Here is a 13,014-nt window from a genome sequence, read left to right on the forward strand (position 1 = left end):
ACTTACCTTATATGTACATATATATTCCTTTATATAATTTATATATAGGGTTCTCATGTGTGGCACATAATTAACAACAATGCCAAAATTTATCTTAGCGCATCCAATGCTCGCAAATAGTGTGTGTGTGTGTGTGTTTGAGTGTGTGTGTATGCATGTGGGACATTGCATAGTGCAGTGGCGCTTCACTTGCAGCCGCTTAATTTAATTTGCAGCAGCAGCAGCAACAACTTAATTCTATTTGCAACGGCTGACAAAAGTTGCCGTTTGCCGTTGCCAAAAACTTTTGCCTCGTCTGGCTCAATTAGTCGTTGACTTTGGCAGACAATTGGCCAAGTTGCTGTCAAGCTGTTGTCACCTCGAGCGAACTGCTGCTGCAAACTTGGACACACAAATCGATAAAATCGAAGCATTTAGTTTATCATTTCAATTGTTTATCGTTCATTGTTTTGTGCACCTGCATGATTAAAGCGCTTTCATTAACACCCAAAACTCAATCCAATTAGTATGTCCCTTAAGTAGTTGTAAGCGTGAGCAACTGAATATTTCATATATCTACTAATTTCTTTTTCTAGTCAGCTCTACTTTCTCTTTATCTCTCCCCCTCTCTCTGTGTCTCTCTCTCTCTCTCTCTCTCTCCCTCTATATATTTATATCTGTCTCTTTGTGAGTCGTTGTTGTATTGCTTTGCCTGGCCGTAATTTAAACGTTTGAATTGTTTTTGACAGTGTAAAATTAAGTATACGTCACTTTGTTGCCACAATTTACATACATTTCGTTGTTCCACACACACACTCACACACACAAATACGCGAATACATTTAAATTGCACGCCAACTTTTACCCCAATAAATAGATAACATCATCTTCTACAATTTATGCTGCATATCTTTGGGAGTTTCCGTTAGAATGTATCAAGCATATTGCATTTTCTTACGTTTATATGCTGCTGTAAGCTGACAAGAATTTCCAAATTTGACGAGTTGTTAGGTTGCATTTTGCTATTTCATGCCCAATGTCAAGTTTGGCAGCGCCTAATTAATAGTGTTGCATAAATTCTTGAAATTTCTTATTCAACACTGCTAACGCAAGAATTTCTGTCAACTTAGCATATCATAAATCAGTCATAATTCTAAGTAAGACAAGGTGGCAACGCTCTAACTTGTAAATATTTAACAGCTGTTTTGTCTAGCTGGTAAGTTAAGGCAGGTTGTTCAGTCCACAAAAACTTGTGAGAAGAACATGAAATTTGACAATATGTTGAAGTAAATGTTAGGCCTGCCAAAACGATTAAAAACTAACTTTATGTTAATTGCCAACAAGTTAAATTGAAATGTTGAAATGGCATCTCAGCGACTTAGCAACCGCCCAACTCCCAACGGCTCAACTAGCTGGAATCTGGCAGCTCGAAAAAGTATGCAATGAAATATTTAAGCACAATTTCAGCTGTTGGTCTGAATAAACTGTTGCTGTTATAGCAGCCAGCGCTCGATTGTAGCAAATGGATGCCCGAACAAAAGCGACAGACAGACTGACAAACAGACAGACATACATAGCACATCTTTGTAGCTGTATGTAGCATTTTTGCATCCAATAAATTGCCCTGTGAAATTGTCAGCCCAATTTCCCCAAACTTCCAATTTCCAATTGCAACAAACGCCCCAACCCTGTGTAGCTCGCAACCAATTGCCTGCATACCTTCAGTTGACATGCAATATTAATGTGTCAGTGTGTGTGTGTGTATGTGTGTGTACGAATGTGTTTGTTTGTGTGCAGACAACAATAAGAGCAACAGACTACACCAACAACAACAAGAACAAGAAGAACAGCAACGAGAAATACCTTTGGCAAGTTATTGATATTAAACTTTATGCCTCATTCTCTTCATTGCTGCAAACGTGCAACATCGCCACATTTGCCAACTTGCCACACTGTGCTGCTTGTGCAGGCAACAGACGCACCGCCAGCGTTCGGTCCGTGGGCTACAGCGATCTGTTCGTGCTGAGCAAAAAAGACATGTGGGACGTGCTTAAGGAGTATCCGGCGGCGCGTGTCCGCTTGGAGTCGATAGCCGTCAAGCGTTTGGAGAAATACAAGAAGGCACCACTGGAGAAAGGTAAGTTGCGAAGCAGCTCATAAACTTCTTTACATAGTTATACCCCACACACAGCCGCTCCAACACACATCCACACACACACTCGAAATTAAGCCCAAAAGCAGGGTATGTGCATACACTCGGAGAAAAACTCGCACTCAAATGTTGATGTTAATCAAATTCGTATTTCAACTAATCTGAAAACCGAAATTATTCATTTCAAGCATGCAAAGTCTTGCTATAAGTATTTTGTACTTCATTCAAACTTTTTTGTGTAACCATTGCGTTTTTCTCCGAGTGTACGAATTTGAATGCGAATACGATTGCCCCCCTTGGAATAACACAAATCGAATGTTTTGCTTTCCGTTGGTTTTTTCCCCCCACTTGTTTTTTCTGTGATCGTTTTTGATTTTAAAACACAGTCAAATACTTTAATGTAGTTGCCATGGGCCGCTGCCAGTCAACGCCGGGCCTGGTGGAGAGCTGCGGCCGCACCACGCTGGAGGATATGTGGCTGCCGCCGGCCTCAGTCAACATGCTGCATCAGATGCAGCAGCATCAGGTGCAGCAGCAGCAACAACAGCAACAACAGCAGCTGCAGCTGCAGCAGCAACAGGCACAACAGCAGCAACTTCACCAGCAGCTGCCCCATGCACATGGCTACAGGTGAGTCTTGGCCTCTGCTCGCTGATCTGTCCCCGACTAAATGCTTGCAGTCCACGCAGCTATACGGAGCATTTGGTGCGTGCCACGGACTCGCCGCGCTCGGTCAGTCCCAGCGCACATGGCTCCGAGGAGCGGCCGCGCAGTCGCGCCACCTCGCACCACTCAATGCGACCGCAATCTCAGCCCAGTCACACAGGTAAGCTCACATTCTCTCTCTCTCTCTCTCTCACTCTCTCTCTCTCTCGGTCTTTAAAAAAAACCTATCTGACTCTAACACGCTCACCGTCTCGCTCCTTCTCTCTTTCTCTCTCTCTCTCTCTCTGCTAAGGTCACATTTGCGACTCGAGCTCGCAGCTGGAGTGCTATGGCGCTGGCGTTGGAGGTGTTGGTGGCGGCACCACACCGCTGCTCGGCTCTCACGAGGCTCTGGAGGATGAGATCAAGCGTCTGAGAGAACGCCTGCATACAGTTGAATCGGAGAATCAAGCTCTTAATACGAAACTCTCGCAGCAGCAATGGGATTTGGAGAATCGTCTGGCAGAGATTGAAATGCAAATCTGCGGCGTTTCGTCCACATCCAGCGTGGATCCCGATAATGAGGCCGAGGAGCTGGAACGGAATCGCGAGAGTATCATATAACACGGGAGCGTGCTGCCCCATCAGCATCAGCCGATCGGTATGGTGTACATATCATGTTCCTCATGACTCCATGATTCATTCGACATTCGACAAAAATCAAACCAAAACCAAAAAACAAAATAATGAAATGGGCGTGGCCCTTGCCGCCCGCAAAGAATGCGAAAGCAACGCCTCATAAACATTTGCATCATACTCTCTCTCTCTCTATCTCTCTCTGTGTTAAACTCTCTTTGTGTCTCGCTGTGTGTGTGCCGCGCCCCCCTCCAAAAATTTGTTGCACTTGTGTTTCATACTCTCGCTCCCTCTATTTATGTGTGTGTGTGTGTGTGTGATTGTTGTGCATGCGGTTGAAATATTGCCAAATTGACAAATTGCCTTACTAACTGAATGACCCCGACGCGAACAGGAGCAGCAGCTGCTAGCACAAGCAACAGCACGGCGGGGGAGAAGGAGCTGAAACAGGAGCTGCAACAGCCACAGCCGCAGGTACAGCACCAGGTACAGCCACAGCCCCAGCGACACCAAACTGGCCAAATCTTGCGGCGCATGCAACGCGCCAGCAACAATGCAACACAAACAACAACAGCAACAACAACACACAACAACAACAACCACAACAATGCCAAATATTGCTCGCTGTAGGACAACAGAGAAACGAGAAAGGTGAAACCATAAACGAGAGACACACAAGGCGCAAGTAAGAGACGAGACATGAGTAAAAGAGTTAATGAATATTGTTTTCAGTGTAGGCAGAGGTAAGTGGATAGGCTAGTGTTAGGAATGCATGTGGCTTGTGCTAGGATCCACCATTCACCCACTAAATGGCACTGCCAGAATTGTTTAGACAACTGCAACAACCGCTCAGAGGTTCGCATAGGTCAAAGCAATATGTACATAAAGCTAAACCTTAACTAATAAAAAAATGATGATGACAAAATGAATAAATAAACCCATTTACTAGTTTAGTTTGCATCTTTCAAATTCCAAAAAGAAAACAAAGTAAAACTTCCTTAAGTTAAGACTTGTGAAAACTTTTTTTAAAACTAAACCAATATATTTGCAAAGTATGTATTTAAGTAAATACCAATATCGGAAAAGCTTTAATAGATATTCCGAATTACAGAAACTCCAAAACAGAAAACTCAACTCAGCTCATATAAACCGTTGTTTGACAGCTCTAGCTGTAACTCCCACTCTATACGAATATATACCTACAACTTTTTGCCATGCTACCATATTCATAATAATATATCCATGCATATATATATATATATATATATATATATATGTATAGCTAGGTGTGTAGGTAGCATCATTAGAGTTTAGTATCTTCACTAATTTTAATTGAATGATTACAAATTACTCGCTCATTATTAATCCATATACAACTACGCGCATTGTATGTAATTTGCATTGTAAATATTTTCTATCTAAGGATTCAATTAGAAAATATCAAAAACTAAATTGATTATCTACCAAAAATACAAAAAAAAAGTAACATAAACACAAACACAGACAAACCGGTATTTACTATAATAATAATTTAATTTAAATTGACTAATTAATAATAATGTAATAATGAACAATTAGCGTATTGTAATATTTGCTAAACGTAATTGTAATTTGACAAAATTTACTAGATGTGTATATGGGAAACGATTTACTTTAAAATTGAAAATAATATTTAAAACAGAAAAAAAAAGAAAAACTAAACAAATTTATGATAAAACTAAACAAAAGATATTTGCAAAATATTTGTACTATTGGAAAAGAACTGCCACAGCATACAACAGACACTAAAAAACTGAAATACAAACAAAAATAAGAGAAACAAAAATAAAAATACATTATACACATAAAATACATACAAAGTCGAAACGATAAACCAAATCATCCAATAAATGGGTAGAAAAAAGCAAAGAAAATGGTAAAAAAAAAAAACAACTCTCAAACAACTTTTAATGCAATATTATATTGTACTACTATATTAGTATATTGTATGTAATATGGCATTGGGTATGTTGATATATATACATATAATATGATATATATGGTATGGATACTCTCAACTGAAAGATCTAAATGTATTGTAATGTTAGTTAGTTGCCAAGCGAAACGAATGCTGAAGTCACATTTGAGATAAGATTCAAAGATATATAGTTGATGATGACGACGATAACGATGATGTTGATCATGATGATGTTGGATTCTAAACGTTGTAGGGTAAGTTCTGTAGCAGAACTAAGCGATGATTTTGGTAAACCCATAATATGGGAACGCACTGCAGGCTTAAGTGATCGAAGACCGAAGAATTTAGATATTAACTTTAGAAATAACAATAAAAAAAAAAGAAACTTAATTAGTTACCATTAGATGTGTACAAGGGAAGACCAAATAATATTTCTGAAATTGTTCTGTGTCAACACAAATACACATACACATACACCACACACTCACTCACACACACACTCATATACACATACATAAATTCCACAAGTAATAATTACGAGTATATACGACAAAAATTAAGCTATTTACTTAAGTGTATCAATGAGTATGCGATTAATTGACGATTGATTGATAAATTGATTGATTGATTGATTGAGTGTCTATAAGCCGCTAGTTAATGTGCTATTGTAGCTCCAGCTGCGAGCAAATCCCATGTAGAAAGAAAAACCAACTATAACAAATTAATTCACTTCATGCTGATGATGGAAATTCCACGCACACAAACTCATTTTGTTAGCATTTTCTCTTAGATTTTTCATACTTTTTTCGGAGAAAAAAAAAGACGCAAAACAAGCAACTACAATTTCATAATTCCTTTTCATAGTTTAAAGCTAATTGTATTGTATTTCGAAACATTATTGCCATTTATTATTATTATAAACGAAAGAAACATATATTAAAGAGAAGTTTATTCATTAATATGCCTACATTAAAAATTACAATAAACATAAAATGGGGTTTCATCTAAGACGAAAAATGAAAATGAAAATGAGAAAAAAAAATATTGAAAACTAAAAGAAATTACGCTAAAAATTGTTGAAGGTTTTTGATTTTTAGTTAGCCAAGTGAGAAAAAAATAACGTTATTATTAGATAATTCTAATTATACATTTTATTGCTTCTTAGCATGCTTAAACATAGCACCTAATACAGAGAAGGCTTGAACCGGGGCCTGGAAGGATTTGGAGATGATCTCATTGAAGAAAATATCAGAGAATCTCGATATATAGACAAAACTTCCTTCCCTGGTTGGCATCTACAAATGTTTGTTGGCTTTTCTTTGGTTAGCTTAATGTTTTCGTTATTCGATTTGTTAGAAAGAGTATATAGGAAAGAGGAAGAGAAGAAACTACATCGATTTGGTTGTGTTGTTGCTAATTGTAGAACAAATATTGGGGAGTTGCGGAAGGTAGAGCCGTGGGTTTGTCGTATGTTAAAGCTTACAGTTTGTGTGAGGCTTGAGAAATGTGCTAAATAATTTTGTGAATTAATTTAAAGCATTGTACTATGAGAAAACCAACAACATTTATAGCTTTATTTTGTGACTATAAATTAATTAATTAATTTATAAGATTATACAATAAATTAATTCAGCATAACTTCATTCACAAGTAAAAACAAAACAAAAAAAATTAAAAAAAATCATAAGAGCAGCAGCAAAAAATGAAAGCAAAAAAAAAATCGTATAAAAACAAATTAATGGCATTTTTTAAGATAATATTCAGAGCAGTCAGCGCCGATTTGCAGCAAGTGAATCGAGCTTATCAAATACACCTGTATACCCAAATACTTATGTACTTATGATCGTTCAGTTCGATCATAAACAAGAGCATTTTAAAGCCGTGTCTGTGCTTAGCCACAAAACAACGCAAAACTGACAGCTACAGCGCAAGCAAAGGGTAACAAATATGACAAATTGATGAAAAAACGAACAACAAAACACACAAAAAAAAAAAACACTAAAAATACAAATAAAATCAAAACAAACAAAAAAAAATTCTTGAGAAATGAAAGAAAACGCATTGTTTCCACTTATGATTTGGGAATTGGGTGAGGGGGAAGTAATGGGTCGGCAGAGGGAGGGCGCCAGTAATAGCTCAAGCTGCGTTTTATAATCAATAACTTTTGAAATAAGCCGCAGCGACCCATACAAATTGTTCAATTATCAAGAGAAAAACCACAGAGTCATCGATAATTAACGTGCAGTCCATTAAAAGTAACTGAAATAAAAACTTCAGAATCGAAATGCGTTTCGTAAACGGAAACGCCACTAAACCACTCGCAACAACAACAACATCAGCGACAGCGACAGCAGCAGAGGGAACTTTGGAGCGAATGAAGAGCCCAAAACAAAAGCGCAACAAAGCTGGTAAGCAAAACAAGGCAAGATCGCAATGTGGAAACGATGACGTCTTCGGCTGGCTTCCAGCTAAAAGCTTTTTGCGGCTGGAAATGATCGCAACTGAAACTTGGCTTAAAGCGCGCTACGTAGTTCAGTCGTTGTGAGCAACTCGTGCGCGCTGGACGTGTTTTTTCTCTGAACCAAAGTAAAGCTAAAAAGGGGGCCCCGCCCCACCGCGCCCCGTTCGAGGCAAGTGTAAGAAGAGGCGAACAGCAACAAGTGCTAAACAAAAACAACACAAAAACAAAGATAAAAAGATAATAAAATATGATATAAAAACCTAGCGAGAAATGCTATAAAAATAAATAAACCGCCGCTTAACTTGGCCCCAACTAACTTTGATATAAAACTAACAATAACTGCTCAAGTGCACCGCGTACCAACGCCCGCGCCCCGCGCCCCGCGCTCCGCACCCCGCTCCGTTGCCATCCTCAGCTAACGCTCAAGCATAATTTAATATTTATGCATAAGTTAAGCGAGTAGTGTTTTGACTGCTTCGCTGTGTGCGTTGTTTTTCGCCAAGTTTGAAACATATTCTCAAAGTTATTATTCTCTGTGCCTGCTCGAGACGAGACACAGGCACAGCTGCTCGCATCTCAGCTCGCGTTGCGTGCTGTTCTAATTTCCAGCCACAAATTAGGCAGCCATACACCATTATTGTTGCTCTACCTCTGCCTCTTTATACATATACAGTATATATTTATATATATCTTATTTTTTTTCTGCCTGATATTCGTGCTAAACACGTGAACTAAATGCGGCCGTGTGAACAAGGCAACGGCAATTATAGTCGTAACAGCAAACATCATAATCACAATATCAGAACGACTAGTTCACAATGGCAGTTAGTTTTTGGGCGTGCAAATACCAAAAGTCGCGGGCGTTGCCTTAAACATATTTCTGTTGCTGTATTTGCATTTTCTTGGCCCATTACGTAATGCCGCATACGACGATCAGCGCTAAAACCGAAAGTTATTTCTTGTGTCGGAATCTCTATCTGAATCTGGTTTTTCGATTGGTTTTTAGTTTACTTTTTTACTTTTCTGTTTTAGCTTCAGTTTTAGTTTTTAGTTTTTGCTCGCCTCAGTTGCAGTTAGTTAATGGTAATTGGGCTGTTATGGACTGCCTGGCACACTGGCTTTTTTTCTTCACTTATTTAAGTGCCCCAAAGTCGAGTGTGTAAAATAATGAGAAAAAATTAAAAAAAAAAAAACAATAGAGGTAAAAATACAATAGAACACACGGCTGCGCTTTGGTGACGTCTAACGGCATAAGTCAAAAGACTGAAGACACAAACTTGAAGCGCGCCTCAAGTGTGCTGGGTATGTGTATGTGTATGCGTATGTGTGTGTGTGTGTGTGTGTGTGTGTGTGCATTTATGCGCTCGTGTGTGTTCTCTTCTATTTATGAACAGCAATAAATGCTGCCAAAAATAAACGCTCGTTTGCCAACAATTCATAGGAAACGCGACGTTAATGAGCTGCCTGTTAGTTCAAGGCGTGTCCAAAAGCCAAGTTATAGATAAATAATGGCTATATAGCTGACATAGCATTTGCCAATGAGACAGCCGAAAGGCATACAAGGCAAATAAAATTAACATGAATATCATGCGAAGCCAATAATAATGGAAATTCGTTGTATTATAAAACAAATTACAATTTACAATTCATTGGCATTTCCTATTATATGTAAAAAAGCTGATGTTTTTTACATATTATATTCATGAATGAGCCAAAAAATATGTGCAGCCAATAGAAAGCTTTAAATATATTAACTCGGGGCCAAGCGAGTCAACTTATTCTTACAGCTGTTAGCTTGACTGCAATGAAAGCCTTTTAACAGAGTCCAGGAAAACATCTTATATAATTTGACTTTGTTCTTAAGTTAACGTGACTGTCATGCAAGCCACTTAACATTGGAAGGACATGTAATCAGGACTGCAACCAGATTAATATAACAGATTAATGTAACAAGAGATCGATTACAGAGGACATTAACATTTTCAGCCAAAATAAATTACAAATACAAATTCTCTTGATTAAATTTAAACGTAAAATCAAAGTATTAACAAACCAAATAAAATCTGAACTGAACGAACAAAATGACTGTTATTTGTACATTAAATATTTATCAATTACATATACACTCAGATAACTAATTGCTCTGCTCTGATGAGCGTTACTCAAAAGCATTGAGCACCTTTTAACTCATTGACATAATTACTCGAAGCCATAGCTGACTTCTAACCCACACAATAGCAATTATTTCCTCTCAACACTAGAAACTCCCCTGTTTATTGTTGACTTGACAACTTGGCTATGCCGTCAGTTTCGCTACAAGTTGAAGCATAATAAAAGTGTCGTATCTTACATTGTTTTGTAACACACTATAAAATCATTCACAATTCAATGCGCATTTGTCGCTTGCTTTGGCACAAATCAAACTTGAAGCCTCGCCCACGTCTAGAACGAGGCGTTGAACCACCACAGCACACACAGCACAGCACAGCACAGCACAACGGCCAGAAGCAGCTCCATGTTCATGTGGGTGCTCTGCTGACGCTGCTCTGGGGTTGTGTGTGAATTAGGTGTGCGTGTGTGGGTGTGTGGGTGTTCGGGCAAGGCGAATTTCGGACAGCAAAATCGAACCAAATCGAAAAATGTGTAAAAATGCCACACAGCCAAATGGAAGAAAAATAAATAAAGGAAAACACCTACACATGCAATGCATGATATCGTTGCAAAAACTTGGCCAGCTCCAGTTTGGCCAGATTTAGTGGCTAAGCCTAAAATATTTTCAGCCGCTTACGTAATGTAACTGGCATGGCCCTAAAACTAAAACTGGGCGTGTACACGTTGTATTGTTCGGCTCAAACAAGCCGCTTGAGTCACGTTAAAGATGTTAACAGAAAACAACAACAACAACTGCTGACGACGACAACAACAACAACAACAACAACAAGGCTAGTAAAAAACGGCAAACAAATGAGGCAACTAGCCAAACACTTTCGTTGACTGTTTGCTCTCTTGACCAACTGTTCAAACAGCGCATTGCCTCAATTGTGGCTGTAGTTGGGAAGTGAAGTTAAAGCTTAGAGTTGTTGTTGAAGTGGACGTTAAACTTCAGGCTGTGCCCATTCCCATGACCTTGCGAAATTAGCTGGCGCTGTCCCAGTAAAATGACTCGATTTAGAACGCGTGCTCATTAACTACAACTAATTACGACCAGGTTCATTGCCAATGCCAATTGCAACAACATGACATCAGCAGCAGCAGCAGCAGCAGCAGCAACAGATCACAATTGACTTCATTTCAGTTCAGTTCAGTTCAGTTGAATTCAGTTGACTTCAGTTCAGTTAAGTCACATAAAGTATAATGTATACATTCCACATGTACGAGTACATAAATCCATAACTCATTTCGCTGGCGACCTTAACGCTTTTTTTCAGCCTGTTGACCATTTACACATGTGGAATTCACTTCCAACTATTTGCTGTGTATCTAAATTTATGCAATTTGCGCAGCGCAATTCATAGTGTAATTATACCCTGTTGCCATAAAATTGTTTAAAATGCAGGGTATCATTAAGACAGACGTGGTCCACGTGATCTAGCATTTATAGAAAAAAATAGGTACAAATTTTATTGCAGTCATATACGCTTGCAGTTCGCTTTAAAGCTGCTGTGAAAGCAGAACTGTTAACAGAGCCACTTAACAGAACGCAAGAGTATTGCAGTTAGAGTACGCTTGATTGACTGTTAAATAACAGGAATGTTTATTATCATTCTGTTAATATATTATGAATGAATATATGACCCTCTCAATTAACACTACTTGGGATCAATGTAGGTAGTTCATTTCGCTGTCAGGTCTTGTATAATTTAAACGGATATATAAGAAACATCTTTACGTTGTATGTCTGAGAAAGAGATTTAGAGGCCATGCGAACTGCGCACAGGGCATCTGCTCGTCGAACACAGCCGTCCAGGGCGTTCTTACTTGTTTTTTCAATCAGTTTTTGTACAAAACAGTCAGCACACAGAGCTTGTCGACTTGTCGCGCTTCCATGGAAGATGCGTGATGTCATCATCAAATACAGTAAACACGTTCAACAAAAATTGTTTCTCAATATGCGAAAATAAAACAATTTTGGTATTTGAAATGTGAGCCCCCAAGATGATGTATGATAAATGGCTAATACGAATATGTATGGTGTATGAATCTATAAAAACCGGATTTCCGATAATTAAGGCCTTTGCACCTTTGACGCCTCGCTGTCTTCTGCCCAAATGCAAATGTCGGCCAGCATTGAGTGGGCGCGCGGGGGCCTTTAGACCGCAACGAGAAACCGCAATTTGAGTTTTTTGGCAGCATTTGCTAATCGAACTATCAAGTAGACCCCAATTAGCGCATTTCAAGTAGCTTTCAATTTGGCCAAAATGCCTGCGGTAAAAGCGAAGTGAAATTGTCCACATTGCTCAATTGCCCAGACAATTACAATTGCAATGTGTGTGTGTGTGTGCGTGTGTGTGTTTGTCTGAGATGCCAGATTTGCTGGCGCAGTGCGTCAGAGCGACACCCACCCAGACACCAGCGAGACCAGGCCGCAGCAAACGCTGTCTATATGGGCTGTAAGCAGAAACCTTGACGGCCTTCTAACTCGCTCCACGCTGTGGTTGTTGTGAAAGACTTACAGTTTCCTACGCTGCGCCAACAACAACCACACACTTTTCATACCCTGCAACCATTGAAAATAGCTAAAAAAAAGGGTTTAGTAGTTTTGTGCGAATGTATGCAACAGGCCCAAGGAAGCATCTGTGATCGCATAATCTAAGCATATTCCAGACAAGGAAGACGACCTGATTTGATCTAGCCAAATTCGTCTGCTTATCTTATGTTTATCTTAATTTATCAATAACACCTCCCCATACCGTAATATCGACTGATATTGACTTAGATTGTTAGTTTTTTTAAGCATAACTCGAAGATTATAAATGCTAAGGATGCCAACTATGGTATATGGGTTCTTCTATATTATATACAGAGTAGGAACTCTAGATACTGGATACTGGGTGCAGGGTATCTCCTAACTAGCACTCCCTTACTAGACCACTTTTATTTGTTTCATTTTATTTTTTTTTATTTTTTATACGCTGCCCACCGCACTGAGATCGCAAAGTTTGTGTTTTTGCGGCGAAATTCCAA

The 13,014-nt window shown here is 38.9% G+C and overlaps 2 protein-coding genes across 8 annotated transcripts in view; both read left to right on the forward strand.

The window, feature by feature from the left end:
- The window catches only part of LOC135431613 (cyclic nucleotide-gated cation channel beta-3), an 81,790-nt gene extending 77,849 nt beyond the window's left edge, over window positions 1-3,941 (forward strand). The window contains exons 9-13 of one of the 3 annotated variants that reach the window (XM_064686828.1): window positions 1,949-2,116; window positions 2,518-2,761; window positions 2,821-2,957; window positions 3,090-3,437; window positions 3,807-3,941. In XM_064686828.1, coding sequence (XP_064542898.1) covers window positions 1,949-2,116; window positions 2,518-2,761; window positions 2,821-2,957; window positions 3,090-3,400 — 860 coding nt within the window. In that variant the 3' untranslated portion in view covers window positions 3,401-3,437; window positions 3,807-3,941. Of the gene's footprint in view, window positions 1-1,948; window positions 2,117-2,517; window positions 2,762-2,811; window positions 2,958-3,089; window positions 3,438-3,806 lie in introns of all 3 variants that reach the window. The other 2 variants (XM_064686829.1, XM_064686831.1) reach the window with 2 other exon arrangements.
- A 3,984-nt stretch (window positions 3,942-7,925) lies between these two features.
- Window positions 7,926-13,014, forward strand: part of jbug (filamin-type immunoglobulin domains fbug) — a 30,510-nt gene continuing 25,421 nt past the window's right edge. For 2 of the 5 annotated variants that reach the window (XM_064687693.1, XM_064687697.1), the window contains exon 1: window positions 7,988-8,005. The gene's annotated coding sequence lies outside the window, so the exon portion shown is untranslated. Of the gene's footprint in view, window positions 8,006-13,014 lie in introns of all 5 variants that reach the window. The other 3 variants (XM_064687696.1, XM_064687695.1, XM_064687699.1) reach the window with 3 other exon arrangements.

The sequence above is a fragment of the Drosophila montana genome, unplaced genomic scaffold (assembly GCF_035044405.1).
Source record: "Drosophila montana isolate Dmon_TW-CO22-7 unplaced genomic scaffold, ASM3504440v1 contig_3200_1, whole genome shotgun sequence".
Classification (NCBI taxonomy): domain Eukaryota; kingdom Metazoa; phylum Arthropoda; class Insecta; order Diptera; family Drosophilidae; genus Drosophila; species Drosophila montana.